Source organism: Salarias fasciatus, chromosome 16 (genome assembly GCF_902148845.1).
Source record: "Salarias fasciatus chromosome 16, fSalaFa1.1, whole genome shotgun sequence".
NCBI classification, from domain to species: Eukaryota; Metazoa; Chordata; class Actinopteri; order Blenniiformes; family Blenniidae; genus Salarias; species Salarias fasciatus.
This window is the reverse complement of record NC_043760.1, coordinates 14,263,004-14,282,067: the sequence shown is the minus strand read 5'-3', so window position 1 is coordinate 14,282,067 and position 19,064 is coordinate 14,263,004. Positions and strand designations below refer to the sequence as shown.

The window sequence follows — 19,064 nt, the reverse complement described above, 5'->3', positions numbered from 1 at the left end:
TTTATCTTCAGCACCCCTTTCCATACATAGGATTCAATGCTCGATTCATTGGTTCGTCTCTTTTTTACATGACAAAAACGTCTCAACGTCATCTCTCTTATTTCACTACTGAAATATACATGAGCTGTACTTTCTCGATTCTATTTCCAGCTGACATGTCAAATTACATATTTCCAACCATTATTAGTCACAGCAGAAGAGACTGAATTAGTCGACAATCACTTTGGTGTCCCATCCAGCCTTTCTGATGTCAATCTAGTACTATGAACTAAAACTAAGACTGAACTCATGCTACATAATTGTATTTATGTCGATTTTTATTGTCACTTTTTTTTTTGTGTGTGATCTTGTAGCCAACAGGGTGTTGATAGCGACTCTTCATCAGATGGCTCACCCAAATCAAAGCAGGAACGTGAAACGGTAAAATGCAACGGGAACTCAGTTTTATCTGTGACTCTTTTTTATTGTTCCCCATCCTGAAGACATTCTTCTCCATCTTTCTTCAACCTGTTTTTATCAAAGGAGAACATTTGATTTGCTTATCTTATATACACTTTTTGTCCTCTTGGTTTCTGTGGTTGCAGTTGCTAAGTGCATTCTCTTTACATTGGCCGCCATGCATCAGTGGATTAAAACTTTAGCTGTTAATATGCAGAAGTAGACCCAAATATTAAAGCTGTAGCTCATGCACACAGTATAAACAATAAAGTCACCATATCTACTGAACAATAAGACTTTCTCACCATGTATCTCATGCTTCATAACAGTCAAAGTACACAACAAGGTGTTGGATGTTTCAATCGAAGCTGTCACCAAGATATTTGTTAGAAACATCTTCACTGTTCTTGAAAAATGCTAATTGTGCTTTCAGAGATTCAACTACTACATCCAAACTGGAATCAACCTGGAACTTGTTTCTCCACTGGCGGATTCTTGGCTGGACAACATGAAGAGTTTGGTTCCCTGCCGCCTGAAGAGCCAGAGCACACCTTTGAAATTGCTGGTTGATGAGATCAAGGAGGAATATTTAATCAGCGTCAAGACATCAATACGTATTTATTCTGTCACATTTTGTGATTTAATGGTTATGAAGTTATTTGTCGATCATTTTGGTGCTTGGTTTTGGTTGGGATGTATATATTTTTGTTAATGCGTTTTGCTTGTTTTATCGCATTTGCAGTGAAATACACGCTCAGACGGTCGATGGAAAGTGACAAGCCCAAAGTCAAAGATGTGCCTTCTCACAGGCTTGAGTAAGTTATCAGGACATGAAGGAAAATCTATCATGTGACGGAAACACAATACTTTAATAAACTGAATGACAGCAATGACAAAGCAACCATGGGATTTTTTTTATTTCTATTGCATGAGAACAATCTGACAGTTGAAGCAAAGTATGAAATCATTTAATTGCATATTTTTTTATTGACTTTTGGGGCAAAAAAGTCAATTCTTTACATCTCCTCTTCTGTCATTCCCTTGTTAGACTGGAAATAGTGCCAAAACCTTGGAACGGCTCTTTTGTTCAAGCACGACGAAGGATGAGCAGTAATCTTCACTTGTTCAACCCCACGATGCTGCGTGTCCTGACCCACTGGCACGTCACTTACAAGTAAGTATGCCCTGAACTTCAGCACTCTGACCACCTCGCTGATGCCCGATCTGATGAAAGAATAGTGCAATTTTAAGTGGCGTCGAGTTCCCCATAAAAGGCTCTGTATGAAACCAATGCATTATTATTATCAACTTAAAAAGATTAACTAAAAAAAAAAAAAAACAACTCAAAAATCTGTGAGTTTAAAAATGTAAACAGACATTGCTGACTGAACCATCTCCCTTTAGAGTCTGATGTGCCGCCATTTTTTTCTCTCACTGCTGATTTTGAGAGCTTATTTTTGTGTATATTGGAGACAGGATGTCCACATCCAATGCCCCCCATGGGGGTCGGGCCCCTCTGGCTGGGAATCACTGCACTAAAGGACTAAAAAGCCGAAAAATAGCAAATTTTTAAGACATGCCTCTCTTGTCATTGATTGATTTATTTTGAACATGTAGAAAATAAGTGAACAATTTAAGAAAAGAAAGAAAAACAAATCATCCAATTACATAGACAGCATGAGAAAATAAAAAGTCACCACCATATGTGCCCACTGGTTATTTTACATGCACGAAAAGGCGGAGGAAGAAGAAATACAAAATATATATAAAACTCACCGTCTGAGTTCACATTGTGATTCATTTATTTGATTTTATGTGTTCTTTTTATGTTAGTTGGCCTTGAGGCCCCTGAAAGACATCTTTAAATAAAATGCATTATTATTAGAAGAACATTTTAATAATAATCTAAGAGGTGATATATCCAGTGATGAAAATGCTGTTATAGAATTGAATAGAAATAGTTTATTAATCCTTGAGGCTTTTCTGTTTTCTAAAGCTTGCAGGACTGCAATTATGCACTGTCACGCTGCTGATGGTGCCGATAATTGCAGTTGATTGATGCAATGGATTCTTGTTTGGCACATGAGCTTACCCTCATGGACGATCTGCTTGCAGAAATCTCCGTCTGATCGACGTGGAGCAGTTCCACAGCAGGGAGGAGTCCATCGAGCTGTCTGCGTTCCAGCAGATTGTCAGGAAGCATCTCGATAATGCCCGAGGAATCCTGCTCCAGCAGTAAGCTGACATTGTCACTTCACGCCAAATTTGTGGGGAGCAAAGTGACTTATGCAATTTAGATCAGCAGATGTAACAGCAGTTAAGCTGAACAAAGTGACAAACCCATCATAATATCTTGGAGCGGCACACACAGTTTCAAAAATTAAGTAGTTTTAAACCTTTTATTGATGCTTGTAATGGGGCCAGGATAAAGTCAAGTAGCTAATAAGTGAAATGGACTCTTATGTGTCCTTGATTTTCTCATCTCCTCTAGCTGGATTCCTGAGGTGTGCAGCATTTATCATCAAGGGTGCAGGCGCAAACTGGTGCCTCCGTCCAGCAGCATGGCCAAACTGCAGCATTTCTTCAACTGTGCAGCTGTGCTGATGGCGTCTCAACTGCAAAGTTTGGTAATAGATTCAATGAGGGATTACACACGCCTGATTTGCCAAGACCTGGTAAGACCAAATCGAAAATCTCAACGGAGAAATTTTCGGTTAACAGGTGACATATTTAGCTTTGCTCACCATCTTAGGATTCCGACCAAACCAGTGGGCACCCGGGATTTGTTCTGCATCTGATCCTGGAGGACCAAGAGATCAAATTTGAGCCAGATTTCCAAATGTATGAGCAGGCCTTTGTTAGCGTCTATGATTTGATGCTTACATCTATCGACATGATCCCCCGTGTTGAAACCAAACTGTTCCCTGAGTTGGTAAGAACACTCAGCTGTCATTGTCCATCTTTCTGTAGTACTTTAAACCAACTTAGTGTTGGTGGGAAGTGGAGTATGTCTGAATTCAGGCTACACCTTGAAGAGGCCGCATTTTTTTTTTTTGTTAAATACTGAAGTTAGTTTAGATTTTCTATCTGTTTTGTACTCATGTAACAATATTGCAATGAAATACCTTTATGTGGGTGCTTTGTTTATGCACAATTGTGTCCCCTTCCTTGCGTCTCCTCAGCCAGGCTTTCAGTTTGAAGGCACCCTGAAGCCCACCGTCCTTCCAGAGATCATTGAGTCGCAGCTGGAGGAGGTTCGTCAGGCGCTTCGGGCTGAGAGTGTCCGACCCAAAGAGTACGTCCACGGGTACGACACATACGCCGCGCTGATATCCGGGCAGACGGAGGAAGATGTGGAGAAGTTCCTCAGTGAGCAGCACCCCTTAGAGGAAATCATGGTGGAGGTGGAACGCTACCAGCAGCTCGCTGACCAGATTGAATACACTTCCATCAAGGTACTAGTACACCAAGATTACACAGGAAATCCAGGAAAGTCACATGTTTGATCCATCTGTTTAAGTTTCTTCTGGTAATGAGTGAAACTGTGCTGTTAGGTGGAGCGTCTTGGGATGTTTGAGGTCCAGTCCCATAAGCTCATCCACTCTCTGCTGAAGCGTGCTCAGGAGCTGCAGCAGCGGCTCATTACCCGGATGCTGCACGACCATCAGGAAATCAACAAAAAGTCAGTTGGTTGATTTTTGTGTTTCGCTCTCTGCGTGTCACATCAGATGCTCAGCTAAAATGTGCATGAGGAGGACTCTAGGTTCAGGCCTCGGTCAGCTGCTGTAGCTGGAAGAATGAATGTTACGTATGTCCCAGTATATTTACATAAATGCTTTCGCCATTTCTTACTCTGCGATAACTGCTGTTTTCCTGTCAAGCTGTATATCTCCAAGCTGTGCTGTAATGAGATTGTAAATCTCTGCAATGCTTTGTACGGTAAACAGATATCCTGGAATTAATGTTTCTCTCCCTTTCACAGGCTCTGTCATGAATTTGAAATGATTTCAGGAAAAGCACTGAGCTCACCACCTGATACTCACAAACTGATGGAGCTGAAGGTGAAAACCCCTGATATTCTCATCCCACAGTGGTTTAATGCTTTTCATGCTATACACACGTTGTCTGTCAAGCCATTATGGATTTCCTATTCAGCACCCACTCAGCAAACACCTGGCTTGAGCACGAATTCCACGTTCAACCTAAATATTTCTCTCACATCACTGCAGTATTAATCATCATCATCCTCCTTGTTCCCCGATCCAGGCCTACATTGATAAGGTGAAGACCACCGATATGCCTCTGCTGGAGCAAAGGCTGGCGGAGTCCAACGCCCACCTGTGTTTCCTGGTGGACTTTGTCACCCTGTCGCCGCTGGACATGGAGCTGAACTCACGGACTGTCCAGTGGTTTAAACGCATGCCGTCTGTCTTCAAAGAGCACCGACAGATAGTTGAGGAGAAGACAGAGCTGTATCAAAGAGGACTCAAGGTCTGTGCTTCATCTCCAAGCCTGTTTTTATTCTGACATCTACTTTTACCTGAATCGTAATGCATTTGTGTCCAAACTGTGGAAAGGTTAAACAGAGTCATTATGTACTGATTCCAGTTGCGCCGGGAGCATTTTGTGGAAGAAATGGAGAGCTACAGTGCGCAGGTGGAGGAGTTTCTTGCCTTCGGGGAACTTACTGATCTCAGCAAGTATCTGAAGAAAGCTCAGACCCTCAGTGCCAAACTGGAGGCAGCCATGGAAAAGGTATATCACACCTGCACTGGTTGATCTGTGATAACTGAGACAAATCTTCAACAGGAGCCTAGTTGAATACAAACAGTGAACGGTGAGAGGAGATCCGTGTTGAAGTCAACACATGCAGAAGTGTAGTTATATTGATGGCCAAACTATTTGTATCATTGTGACAAAAAACATAATTCAGATGAATAGAAGTCATACAATTTTTGGAATTATGTGAAAGTGAAGATGTTTGAATTCTGATTACAGGAATGGGATGGATTAATGGGATAGGGTCTGCTCTTCATTATTTTAAACTCTAGATGGCAGCATTGGATATATGAATAACTCTTGAGCCATTCATTCAACAATCTGAGACGGTCTATTTTTTCGTGTCTTTTTTTTCTGTTTGTGAAATGATTTCAGTGTACCCTTGTCTGTCTTCCAACATTTTTTTCATGCTAAAAAGATAAACAGTTTCAATCTGGAGGAGGAGGCCTTCGGCTGGCCCGTTTCCCAGTATCCGCAGCGTAAGCAGATCCAGGATAGGTTGACACCGTTCCTGCGCCTCTATGAGACGGCCTGTAATTTCTTACAACAACATGAGCAGTGGCTGCGAGGACCTCTCTCTGCTGTGAACCCTGACAAGGTAAATCCAGTGGAAGACTACTTTGCATTCACATACAGGGCGGGCTGACATAAGATCAGCTGTGTTCCTCTCTGTGAAGCTGGAATAAGTGCACTGACACACTGGGACTGTGCAATCTAATTTCTGCATTTAATATCGAAATGCTTCTTTTACCAGATCTCTATTTTTATTTTGACTTTATTTTGATTTTTCCTATTTAAATTGTACACAGTACTGCATGGATACTTAATGTAAGAAAACCTTCCTGAAAGAACTGATAATATCTAATCTTGTACTTTTGCTATATTGAGATCCATGCTGAGGCAGTGTTTAGTTTCACATTTTTGCTTCCTTAGAAGCTTTGCAATCATGCACTTATTCACACTTTATGCAAATGTAATATTATGTAGTGATGCTGCACGATTCAAAATCTGTCTGCATTCTTGTTTTGTTTTGTTTTTGTTTTTTTTGCTTGAAATTTTTTATAGATACACCTACTCATGAATTTATTTCATGGATGTTCTTCATCAGTGTTTAAACAGAAACTCTCAGTAAAGCACAGAGAGCCATTGTTTTTATTGCACTACGCTGCTCCATTGTTTAATTGACAACTAATCTCTCCTCACATACCAATGTTTTAATGGCTTTTCATCAGCAGCTGTTTTATCTTTGCTTAACGTCACTTCAGCAACACAGGGAGTTATGTTTCATGCTGTTCCTTTCAGCAACCGCCAAGGTATTTGAAGATCTTTACATAAGTTAAAGAACTGAGCCAAGATAATTAAGGAACACAAACAAGCATGAAAACAGACATTTAAAGAAATTTCCAGTAGGGCTGAGATCAGATGGAAGTGTGAAATCAGTCTGAAGCAAAATAAATCAGATTTAACAGGATGAGTGAAGCTACACCAGAGTTACTGTTGCATGTATCTCTCAGGTGAAACTAATAACTTTAATGAAACTGGTTCTAATGAAGTCTGTCCGCTCTCGTTTTGTGTGAAAGAAAAGCAGACAGTGCAGATTATCTTCATTACACCATTATTATTATCATGTTTAAAAAGCTGCCTCTCTCAACCAGAATGCTTTATAAGCCAATGTTTGATTTTAAAAATGTCTTATACACTCCAAATAGTTGTTACTGGTGTTGATAATATCTCCGTGAGCCTTACTACCATGTGTTTATTACAAGCAGTATCAGCAGTGCTTACGTGGTACTTCATAGTAAAGTATCACCATAGGTTGTCCTGCCCCAGCAGTAGAATTTAAAACAATTCATCAGCTGCATGGCAACTTTTTGAAGCCAGCAAGCACACATTCTGCAGATGTTTCACCTCCTCACTATCTTATTTGTTATCCTTTTTGTTTGTTAGGCAGGTTCTTGTTTGTCTGTATGACTGCACTTTACCTTGTATGACTTTCCTACTTTTTTTTTTTGGTTCAAGTGTTTCTTTCGTCTTTCATTCGAGTGTTTAATCAGAAAACAAGTCAGAAATCTTGGGCTTGATTGCGGGTGTAACACACTCAACAAAAGAGTGATTAAAAGGATAAAAACAAAGTGTTTTTTGATAACTTTAGCAAAAAAAAATAGTGAACCGAGGTGTAATGTGGTGTAATGGTGAGCCCTATAACAGGATCATCCAGATTTGAGGTCTGGCTTGGGGTCCTGTCTGTGAGAAGTTTGCACCGATAAGTGTGAATCTGAGTGTGTGTGTGCGTGTGTGTGTGTGTGTGTGTGTGTGCTCTGTGATGGACTGGCAACCTTCCCACCCATTGTAATCCTAAATTAAGCAAAACAGGATGGCTGATTGATGGATTATTGAGATGCACTAACAAACTTCAACTTTCCTAAAATAATCCAGATGACAGTTTTTTGCTTTATATTCATCCTAATTACTTTCTGAATCTTCTCTGGACCGATCATGTAGGTTGAGGGTGATGCCAGTAATTACTGGCGAACACTGTATAAACTGGAAAAAGACTTCAGTGAAGTACCCAAGGCCCTCTACATCGTGACTGCTGTTAAGGCGAAAGTGGAGGAATTCAAGGAACACATTCCTATGGTGCAGGTAAAAAATCTAAACAACAGAAAAGGAGAAATCCAAATTGTCTGGGGCTCAGACTGAGGGGCCCAAATGCAGCCTGAATTTGAAAAAAACAAAAAAAAAAAAAACAAATCTCATCTGTCTCTTAAAGGTTCTCTGTAACCCTGGTCTGCGTGATCGCCACTGGGACGCCATGTCAGAGTTAGCAGGCGTCTCCCTGCAGCCGGCTGGCGACCACACGTGTGTGACTGACTTCCTGTCCATGCAACTGGAACAGCACCTGAGCAGCTTGGAGGGCATCAGCGAGGCGGCCAGCAAGGAGTACTCCTTGGAGAAGGCATTGGAGAAAATGGCCGGCGAGTGGAGTCACATGGAGTTCAGCCTCCTGCCTTACCGAGAGACGGGCACCTCCATCCTGTCGTCTGTGGATGAAGTGCAGATGCTGCTTGATGATCACATTGTGAAGACACAGACCATGAGGGGCTCACCCTTTATTAAGCCTCTTGAAGTGGAAATACGGTAAAAAACAAGATAATTGACTTTAGAGTTGGAAAATTACTGGAAGCACAGAGGGGAAAAGTCCCATGCTGTCATTGTTAAGGCACAATGTTATGGCGGTATATTTACCGATGGGCGACGTACAACTTATGTAGCAAACACAGACATCTGTGCCATGACTCTCAGCAACAATGGCTCCTTAATTTGGCTGCTAAAATTGAACTGTTTTTGACAACAGCTGTGCATCCTCAACCACAGTAAATAACCTGAGATATGTATACTCATATACGCAGGCTGTGTTTTCTATGCAAAAGGACTTGATTGGGGAACAGATGTCACAGTATATGGATAAATGTACCCATCAGCAGAGATCTGTGAAGCTTGAATGTTGTTTTTTTAAGTCTAGAGGTGAATGGTGTTAATTGCACAACTTTTGATTGCATTGATTTTATTATTACTCTCAACTCTCTGTATTCAGTCACACTCAGTAGATGTGAGTGAGGCAATGTGAGAGCGATCTCACACACAAACACATGCACAGTCGATGTGCCTGTATGAAGACATGTATTACTTCTGTCACAATGGTAGTTTGAAAGTCATTACTATTCAGTGTCAATATCCCATTGAGTTCTGCAAATAAAATTGCCCTATTCTCTGTCATTTCTGATATTATTGAAATATGTTGCTGCCAGGCATAGTTAAAAAAAAGAAATGGTCTCTCACTGCTCTTGTTTTACTCTGAGAAGGATATTTAGAATGCTTCTTCATCCAATCTCATGAAAGCATAATCATGATGGTGTCTGTCTTTGCTGAGAGGAAGAAGTGAAAATCCGAAAGTCAGGCAAAAAGCAACAAGCAAACACATCCAGTTCTCATCGTTGTTGTGCTTCTTTGTAGGGAATGGGAGGGAAAGTTGCTGCTTCTCCAGGAAATCCTGGACGAGTGGCTGAAGGTGCAGTCCACATGGCTTTACCTGGAGCCCATATTCAGCTCGCCAGACATCATGCAGCAGATGCCTAAAGAGGGACGCCGCTTCACGTGTGTTGACAAAACATGGAAAGACACCATGAAAGAAGTCACTGCTGTAAGCTGTTTAATTTAGTTTTGTTTGTTCATTACCATCTAATGCTCGTGCTAAAGGTGCTTACTCAGAAGGGTGAGAATGGCTGTTAAATTTAAAGACTATTATAACAGTTTTACCAGTCCAAACCATTCAACAATAAATTGTGCTCTATGTGGCCCCTGAACAAAAATGTGTTTGATAACTATGACATAAACATTTATATATCACCAGAACTGCTCTTGTTTAAATGGGAGGTGACAACAACAGACAGGTATACTCATAAATCAAAGATGGAGAAAGATGTGGGACATGTACAGAAGGAAGGAGCATTTAGAGGAAACTGGAAGAGGGGGCAGTGAATCAGTACCAAAAGAAGAGGGTGAGCAAGACAAAAACAGCACTATAACGATAAAAAGTGAGTGTTGCACCAGCATCCTCAAAGAGTTTCCAAAGGGTAATTGGCGTCCTCAGTAGACCTGAAATGAGACACATCAATTTCAGGCAGTGTCCTCCAGAAAGCCCAGCCTGACTGCACCATCAAATAGAAATTATGGATTTTGTCTGGAAGGGGCAGGGGTGTATGGAGCCACAAAGAAAATGAGGTCACCAAGGGACAGGGAGCCTACATTCAGCGTGTGTGTCTGTGTGTGTGCACTGTGTTAGTGAACATGTCGGCGTTAGTGTGTGTTACATGTCTTTTTTTTATTCTTGAATCTGTTCTCCCAGTTTCAGAAAAACGGGTTTCAGTTTCATGATATCAGTGTTATTTTTAGAAAGGTGCAGACATTGATTAGTCGATTATGTGCAAACAGGAACAATGCATAATTTAATAGATCATTTATTTTTTCTTAAAAAAGGAAAAAAAAAAAGACTATTTGAATTGGGACATTGTTGAAATGTGGATCACTATGTGCTTATGTGGGGATTATTATCTTTGTATGCAGCCAGTCTGCACTCACTGACTGTTCAGAAAGTTTGCACGCACAAGAGAACCGTCATTTTTTTCTTTGGATAAGATTTGAGCACAATTTGAAACATAACATCCATCTGTCGTTGACCGCATTGATTTAAACACGTTGAAGAAACCAGCCAGCTGAGCTGCACCTGTTCTGTGCAGCCGTCTGGTCCTCGGGTTCACTGTACCCAGCATGCTCACCCGGTGTTTCTCTGCTGTGAAGACGTTGCCGCTGTGGCTGGTGGGACATTAAGAAAACGGACATCTGCGTGACAATTTCTCAGTCTCCGAACTCCGATTGTAAATAGAAATTTCACAATCAGGATTCATAAATGTTGTCCCCGTGGCAAGGTCCTTAACCCCTAGCTTCGGTGTACTTCGGGAAGGGCATTTGGTAGAAAACCTGTGCCAGATCTCATCATCTGCTGTGGCCATGCTGGAAGAGAGCAGTCAAAACTGTTTTTCTATTGCAGTCTAAAGTGTATCAGGGTGCACTTTTTTAACCCCTGTTATTGTCCAAGAGGAGGTCTGAAGCAAGTTCATTTGCTGAAAGCATCTCAACTGAAGAACTAAAGTGCTGAAACATCTTATTGATTTGCCCTGCGATCTGCATTTAATCTCAGATTTCTTGCATTGTTTAAGGTTAATGAATGCAATTGACCCACCAGTGAAGACCAGTAGAATAATACACACGCCTTCACATAGTCTTATACTGCATCAAAAGCTGACAAACAACATATTCATCTGCTTTGCAGCATTCTGCCTCACAAATAAAATCAGGGTGGAATTTTTCTTCCAAGGCTGTTTGCATCAAATCAACCACTGGGAGCTGCTCAAGATCCACTGATCTTCCAATAGTTTACATCCTTCACATCTCTGTCTCATTTTAGCATGCTTTAATGTGGCTTTTCTTTCTTTTTCTACCTGTTTTGATGTCACTTACTCACTATTTCAGTTGCTTAAAAAAAAACAAAAACAAGGCCAGATCAATTTAGAAGATCTATTTCAATGAACCTGTTTACTTTTAACTGCACAGCACAACACACCCCTACCCCTCCTAATGAGCTGAGGAAGGCAAAAACAGGTCACCTCTGAGCTCACTGAGGAGATGACTGGCATATTGTTTACTAACACAATAATGGATATATGCAATAATAGCACAATAATCAGGTAAAAGAGAAGCTCACTTAAAATGATATTTGCGCTCATGCAGATATAATTCTCTGCAGAATGCACCTTGAATAGACGAGACATCCCAGTCCCTCATGTGTTGTGTGTCGCTGGAGAACAAAGAGGAATGTGTTCCTCATGTTATGGGTTTTTTTTTTTTTTTTTTTTTTTTTTTTGCGTTCAGATTATAGACCTGCCATATCAGCTGTGGACAGTTCCTGTTCCCTCATTGAAGCCATCTGTTTGGTGCATAAAAACGACATTATCACACATAATGCACGCAATAAAACATTGTTACCCATTCAGCGTGCTCATGAATAGCTTGCCGCTGGCACAGTGAATATAAAAATGGATCCATTATTGCATTGTCCCCTTCAAGAATGGGCCAAAATCACAAGTGTGATGAAATCTATAAAATGGTTGAATCACAGTTCATCAGAGTCCCGCAGCCAGTGTGATTGTATGCCCATGCAGGGAAATTCATTTAAGAGTGTTGCATCAGCTTTGTCTTTCCTCTTCAACTTGACCATTTAGCTTGATCTTTAATTTAATTATGAGTAGCTTTGATTAATATACAGCTATCTTCCCTACCAGGGGAGTCAGACATAAGGCTCATGGGCCAAAATCGGCCCACAAGAGGCTCCAATCCGGCCCGCCAAATCACCAAGCAGATTGTAAAACTGTCGAGGCAAACATAAATCTTTCAATACATTTCTTGCGAGTACAACACAACACTGAGACCGGAGCTGAGATATCTGTGATGCTGCCATCAAAGCCAGCAGACGGGTATTAGCATTAGACCAGCACCAGCTATAGGAGGAGTTTTGACTATATTTTACAACAGAAGGTACTATTTAAATTGACTTTGTTCAGATTATAGTCATTTCTGGTGTAATTGTTCGGCTTTGTGAAAATATAGAATAAAATATAGTTTTTCCATCACATATACTCTGCATTTATATAGAAAAACTTCAAAGTTTACCTTTAAAGGTTATTATAATTCTATTTCACTATTCCAGCTCTACATGAAACAGAAAGTTTCTATGATTGTGACTGGAGCAATGCTGCCTTTCAAAAGTCATTATAACGAATCAATCTGCTTTCTTTTCCCTCTTCACTGATAAAGGGCAGAAAGGTTACATTAGCATTGTACTTAATACATATTTTTTTTAGCATTTCACTCTTATTCCGAAGTCTGAAAAAAGAACTTTAGTAAGCAGGGGCACAGTAATGTGTGAGAACGCTCTCCCATCCAGGCGCTGTAATTATATGCTATGTGACATAACCATAAGGTCACATGTCACTCCATGTTTTTCATGATGGCTACACATGAGCACAAGTGTTTGTATTCTATTTGGAAGATGATGGCTTGATTATTAATCCATTTGGTAATCCTTACCACTTTCATGTATGTTCGTTATTCATCAGTTTGACTTCATATATAGTCACTTCCTCAACCAAAGCTTATTGAATTATTGTGCAGATGAGATCTTATGAGAGCTGAAATATTTCATGGGTGCTAGACAGGCGCGAGGTGAAATCTCTATTACTGCTTCACTTTTTTTTTTTTTTTTTTTTTGTATCATGGGTGTCATATAGACCTCACTGAGGAGTCTGGAGTGGCAGTTACCACAGGAGGAAATTAATATATTTGGGTCACCCTGGAAGCACCAGTGACAAAAAAAAGAAAAAAAATGCAAGAAGCTATCACCTCATCTGAGTGAATTCTGAAGAAAATATTCCCTATTTGATTTGTGTTAATAATTTATTTTTGATATTCAGGCCTAATTGGGACAGATATCTTAAAACATCTGCCACATATGCTCATCACACTGTTCAATACTCATTTATTTATATTATACAACTCAAATTGAAGTGTGGGAATTCAATGTAAAACCTCTGATGCTTGTAGGGATAGTTACCTGGAAGGCTTCACTGGAAACAAGCTTGTTTTTCCAAACTGACCTAAAAAAGACATTCCATTGTAACATACTCTGTGTCAGACACTGGAATGGATAAGTATTGAGAAGTGATCCCTGTTTATTTTACCCTCACAAAAAGCCGATTTTACTGGTTTCTCATATTAATCAGTCCTTTGGATGTGTGGGAATTAGTTCACAACGAAGCCCACTTGGTAGCTGGCTAATGCTCATTCTTGCTTTTGGTTTAGGACAAACACGTTCTGGCAGTGATAGCCATCGACAAGATGCTGGACAGGCTCAAAAAGTCCAACGAGTTCCTGGAAGTGATCCTCAAAGGTCTCAATAACTACCTGGAGGTGAAGCGTCTGTTTTTCCCACGGTTCTTCTTTCTGTCCAACGAGGAGCTCCTGGAAATCCTCTCTGAAACCAAAGACCCAACAAGGTACGCAGTCTCATCAGTGCACAAAGTCTTTTCATTCATTCATTTTTATCTTGTATGCAGTTTGTAGAAAGCCTGTTTTTTTAAAGACACCTCTGTAAGAAATATGCATTTGTGGAATGAGCAGCAGAGCTTCAATTGATCGACCTGTACACACAACAGTAAATGTAATTTAACACACAAATGACCAGACAGGGCCTCCGCTAAACTATGACACTCACTCATGTGCAATGATTCACAACTAAGAAAATACATTATTAATACAACAAATTCCCCGACTTTTAATGCTGAGCTGTAGTCGTCCAGGTGACCTGCAAAGCTTTGCATAAAGCACATAGTGATGCAGGAGAATGTTTTCCCAAAAAGATAAGGTCAAGACAGAGAAAGCATGTAGTTGCACTTGCTGTACTGCCACAGTGGTTTAGTGAAGTCCTCAGAGATCACCCTCCTTGTCTGAATTCGTCCTGTGCATTGGATTAATAAGTACGGTGGTAAGCATCCTCCTCTCTGTCCTCCTTGTCCTATTTCTATTCCTCATTATTTTACCATTTTGTTATTTCTCCCTCGGACTGCTGCGAGTCCTCGTCACATCAGATTTATACAGTCCTCGGCTTTTCTGTAGAGGAGGGATTTGTTCGGCCCTGTGTTTGGGTTGTTAACTTCTTGAGAAATGTCTGTATCGGTCACTGAGTGCCAATGGACTTACTGTAAATTCAGGTAGGGATGCAGCTCAATCCTGAGACAAAACAGATAGACAAGAGAAAGGCTTTGTTAACTGTGTAGTAATGATTGAAATGACTGTAACAATCCTGATCCATAAGTTATTTAAGTGGAAGAAAGTATGAGCGTGGGGTTACGAGGAGTCAAAGCCACAGAGCATGATGCAAACATGAAAGACAAATGATGAACGAGTCATTTGCTTGATGTTTCATGGATGTAACTCAATTGCATCACTATTTCTCAACTATTTCTCAAATGTTTTAATAAAGCCAGCCATTAAATGTTATAGTTCTTAATCATAGTGTGAAAAATTCTTTTAAATTTCTGAAATAAGCTTGATGGTGAAATATTTTTGAAATCTTTTTTTGGTATATTTCAGGGTTTGTTAATTCCTGTTTATTACATTGTGATACAATTAATGTGATAATCCTTCACATGTGCAATTTCCCATCAAGCCTGTTAATATGTTTTAGTTTAATTTCCAATTAGCCACTGGTGCGCTGTACCACTGATTACAGAGAAGATTAACTGGAGTCAAGAACAGTATGAAAAAAATGATGAAACTTTGCTGCAGTTGTTGCTCTTGTGCTTCATGGTTGTAATTTTTTTTTTTTTTTCTTAGAGTGAGATCAGCTTCCCACGCTATACATGATGTTACCTCATTATGTAACCTCAAATTGATCTCTAACAGATTCCACATCAGTCAATCAAAATATAACATGAAGACTTCTGCGATAAAAAATCGATGTGTGTATTTTTGATGCATCACCTTTAGTATTGACCTTGGTAGTTGGGGGCCAAAGGTCAAATCCTGCCACAGGAAGGTGAAAAACAAGCTCTGACTCCAGTTCAGGTTGTTATGATTTGCTGTGGAAACTTCTGTAAAGGGGATGCAGCTGAATATATATTTCTATTATGCTAAATTATTCAGTGAAAGTTAAATAAGGCAGCCCAGGTAATACTTTGTGAATTTGTTTTTACTAAATAATAGATAAAAATAGCAAAAACAGAAAATACTGGATAGAGACTCAAATTAAAAAATGTAAGTAATGCCACTTTTGGGTCTCTGTTGGCAGTGATGAATTTTTATCAGCTTTGGCATGTTGTGTTTGTCAGTAATTACGGAGAGCTCTCGTCTCAGTTGTGTTTACTGTCTGATTTGCCTCATTGGACTGAGGACAGACTAGATCCTGAATTCTCAAGACAATCAGAAGCTGGGACTAGTGGGTTAGTGTGCCAACTTACTACATAAAGTCTACCTTTTTTTTTAATTAAAAAAAAGAAATACTGAAATTGTATGGACATAATAATTAGTTACAGTGAGCCTGATTCACACTAACACTCCACTTGTCTCTTTGGCTGTGCTGTTAAAGTTCCACACGAACAGCTCAATAGCAAAAGCTGTTCATTTGATTAAATTCATTTTTATACAGTTCTACTCTGCACTCACACACATTTAACAAAGCATTGTTGGACACAAAATCTCTTACTTGTGTGATTATGTAGAGCTTGGATCATTATCTATCCTGTGTAGATACCTGCCCAGGTTAAGTGAAGTTCAGGTTACATTTCACTTCATTGCTCATTTTGGTAAGCCCATAAAAAGTGAAGGATCTGTGCATGATTTATTTTGCTCATTATTTCAGATATACAGTACCACAGGCATTAGACAACACCCCAGTGATTTCATTTTCTTGCTTTCTGTCTGATAAGGGTGCAGCCCCATCTGAAGAAATGCTTTGAAGGCATCGCGAGCGTGGTGTTCACTGATGAACTGGATATCACCCACATGAAGAGCAGCGAGGGTGAAATGGTGCAGCTCCTGGATATCATTTCCACCTCCAAAGCCAGGGGCCAGGTGGAGAAATGGCTTCTCAAGCTTGAAAGTGGCATGATTGCCTCCCTGCATAAGGTGTTGTGTGGATTGTTATTGCTCCATTTTTTTAAATAGCTTTTTCCTCCTATATAGCGTTCATAAAAGTTAGGTGGCAATGAACTGTCAGAACTCAAGTTTTTGTATACTTTTGTAGAAAAAGAATGAAGAGTGCGTTTTTGAAATCAGCTTTTCATAGAATTTCATAAATCCATACTTCTCAAATCAAGGACTGAAAGCTTCTCTCTTTTGTGGTGATTTGTAGGTAATAGGGGAAGCAATCGCAGCATACCCCAATGAGCAAAGGATCGACTGGGTGCGCGCTTGGCCGGGCCAGACTGTGCTGTGCGTCTCACAGGTGTACTGGACAAAGGATGTCCAGCAAGCCATCAATTCAGGGCAAAAGGTGTCAACATTTATTTGTTTGCTTTTCATACAGAATGAATTGTAATTTTCATATCTGGCGCTGGAAATCTCTTCAGTTCTTTCCACATGCAATATTGAAGTTTTGATTCCCCCAGCTAAGCATTGTTTTTATGAACAACAAAGCCCTGTCAGTCTTGGAGAAAAAAAAAATACAAGCAGAGCATTGTTCAACAATACTCACAGTTTCAAAAGTAATCCAAGTATCTCCAAAGATTCCTTTAAACATATGCAAAAATAACGATATGGTGTTTCTCTGTTTGCTTATTTATCATAGACTCAGACGTGCTCTTTTTGAAGTTTTCTTAAAACCTTTTCATGCCAGCATGCTTTGCTCTGTACAGTTTACTTTGACGCTCCATGATGTCTTTATCAAAACTGTTACCATGACAGCAAGTCATGCGTAGTATACTATTTCAGACACAGCACGAGAAACTGTCTAAACAACAGATGCAACAGACTCCCGGCATACAGTATGAGGTCAACTGAGTCCGATCACTGTTGGATAAACTTCACGATGCTGGTCTACCTTTTAAGAAGTGTTTTGATCTTGGTTACGACTCACACTGTGGTGCTGTGTTTCCCAGCTTTCAGCTGATTCAAACTAAACACAAATACTGTACATAAATATAAGATTAAGTGTTGAAATTTCACAAAGCCAGTGAGTTGCACTTGGCGTTTTCTTTCATTATCCTCACAGTTTGTAACATGCCGAGCACCAGCACTGGAAATAGCGACGCCATTTCACATAATTAATCTAAATGATGAACCATAATGAGCTTTGAAATCAGTTGTTTGTACAAAGTAATGTTTTTCAACTCAAGCTGATTGTGGTAGATGAATGAATCAAGACATTTTTTTTTTTCCTTATAATGCCGACATCTGCCATTGTTGCATGATCAGATCTGAATGGGACTTCCTCAGGCATGACAAATGTTCTGTGATGGAGTGTAAAACTAAAGCATGATTAATTGCTTAAATAGTTTTAACATGTTTTTCTTTTTTGCAAATCATTAGTCAAGCTTGTTTCTAGTTAGCTTTGGGTGACCTAAAAACAGTCGGAGAGCTGCAGAGTGTCTCCCATGCTCAGAAGCCATCTGTTAGTTTCAGCACATGCAGAATACATTTCCTTTATAGTTATTATTTCACTAAACTCTGATTCGAAAAACCGCCACCCCTATTTGTATGTTGTTTTTATCTCAGCTGCTTTGTTGCTGCTTCTTTTTCTTGTCATTATTTCATAAACTGTCAGCTTACAGATTGTAGAGCATATCCGATTAAGTTCATGAGTTCATAATTTCCATTGTCACTAGACTGATTCTCTTCATGGTCCCAGCTGAGATCATTCATTAATCTATTCTGTAAATGCTACAACCATTAAGATATACTAATTTAGAAACTATTTAAAATACTAAAACTTTAACCCTTCTACCTCTTAAAGGAATAATCAATTATTAATTTTTAGTTGTGCCCAGAATGGTGAAATTGAGGTGATATTTACTTGTGTTGGTGCAGTCCATTCAACATCCCCCAGCATGTTCTCCTTTATATTTAACACTGCCCCTGCCCCTCAGGCCCTCCAAGCTTATTTGGAGCAAAACAACCGACAGATTGACGACATTGTGGCCCTCGTACGGGGAAAGCTGTCCAAGCAGAACCGCACAACCCTCGGAGCCCTCGTCGTGCTGGACGTCCACGCCAGAGATGTTCTCGCCACACTGGTGCAAAAGGGAATAAGCGACGAGAATGACTTTGAGTGGCTGAGCCAACTCCGCTACTACTGGGTGGTACGTGGTCTGGGGTGCGGGTTGATTGCAACGTTTTGGGATTCCTGTCAGCTCATGATGCATTGTCACTCCCTGTGCAGGAAAATCACCTCCAGACCAAGATGATAAACGCTGGCTTGCCATATGGCTACGAGTACCTGGGTAACACCCCACGTCTGGTCATCACCCCACTTACCGACCGCTGTTACCGGTAATACTACTACACAAGTTCTCCCATCATACATTATTGTATCATCATATGTGGAAATGTTATAATTATCATTATAAAAGCTGATCCTAAAGATACAGGGGCACTGAAGTTTAATCACATATTTCTATGGGATTTAGAATTCGCAGACAGCCTGAAGTGAAGGATAAGTCATGAGACATTTGTCGAGG

At 40.1% G+C, this 19,064-nt stretch overlaps 1 protein-coding gene across 1 annotated transcript in view; it reads left to right on the top strand.

Annotated features, from left to right (window-relative positions):
• The window catches only part of LOC115403414 (dynein heavy chain 7, axonemal-like), a 73,679-nt gene that overhangs the window by 952 nt on the left and 53,663 nt on the right, over window positions 1–19,064 (top strand). The window contains exons 2-21 of the mRNA XM_030112296.1: window positions 872–1,052; window positions 1,181–1,253; window positions 1,487–1,612; window positions 2,554–2,673; window positions 2,930–3,113; window positions 3,191–3,370; window positions 3,621–3,899; window positions 3,999–4,120; window positions 4,421–4,499; window positions 4,705–4,929; window positions 5,047–5,193; window positions 5,636–5,815; window positions 7,720–7,860; window positions 7,988–8,355; window positions 9,232–9,418; window positions 13,693–13,886; window positions 16,317–16,515; window positions 16,742–16,882; window positions 18,474–18,686; window positions 18,767–18,876. Coding sequence (XP_029968156.1) covers window positions 872–1,052; window positions 1,181–1,253; window positions 1,487–1,612; window positions 2,554–2,673; window positions 2,930–3,113; window positions 3,191–3,370; window positions 3,621–3,899; window positions 3,999–4,120; window positions 4,421–4,499; window positions 4,705–4,929; window positions 5,047–5,193; window positions 5,636–5,815; window positions 7,720–7,860; window positions 7,988–8,355; window positions 9,232–9,418; window positions 13,693–13,886; window positions 16,317–16,515; window positions 16,742–16,882; window positions 18,474–18,686; window positions 18,767–18,876 — 3,449 coding nt within the window. The remainder of the gene's footprint in view (window positions 1–871; window positions 1,053–1,180; window positions 1,254–1,486; window positions 1,613–2,553; window positions 2,674–2,929; window positions 3,114–3,190; window positions 3,371–3,620; window positions 3,900–3,998; window positions 4,121–4,420; window positions 4,500–4,704; window positions 4,930–5,046; window positions 5,194–5,635; window positions 5,816–7,719; window positions 7,861–7,987; window positions 8,356–9,231; window positions 9,419–13,692; window positions 13,887–16,316; window positions 16,516–16,741; window positions 16,883–18,473; window positions 18,687–18,766; window positions 18,877–19,064) is intronic.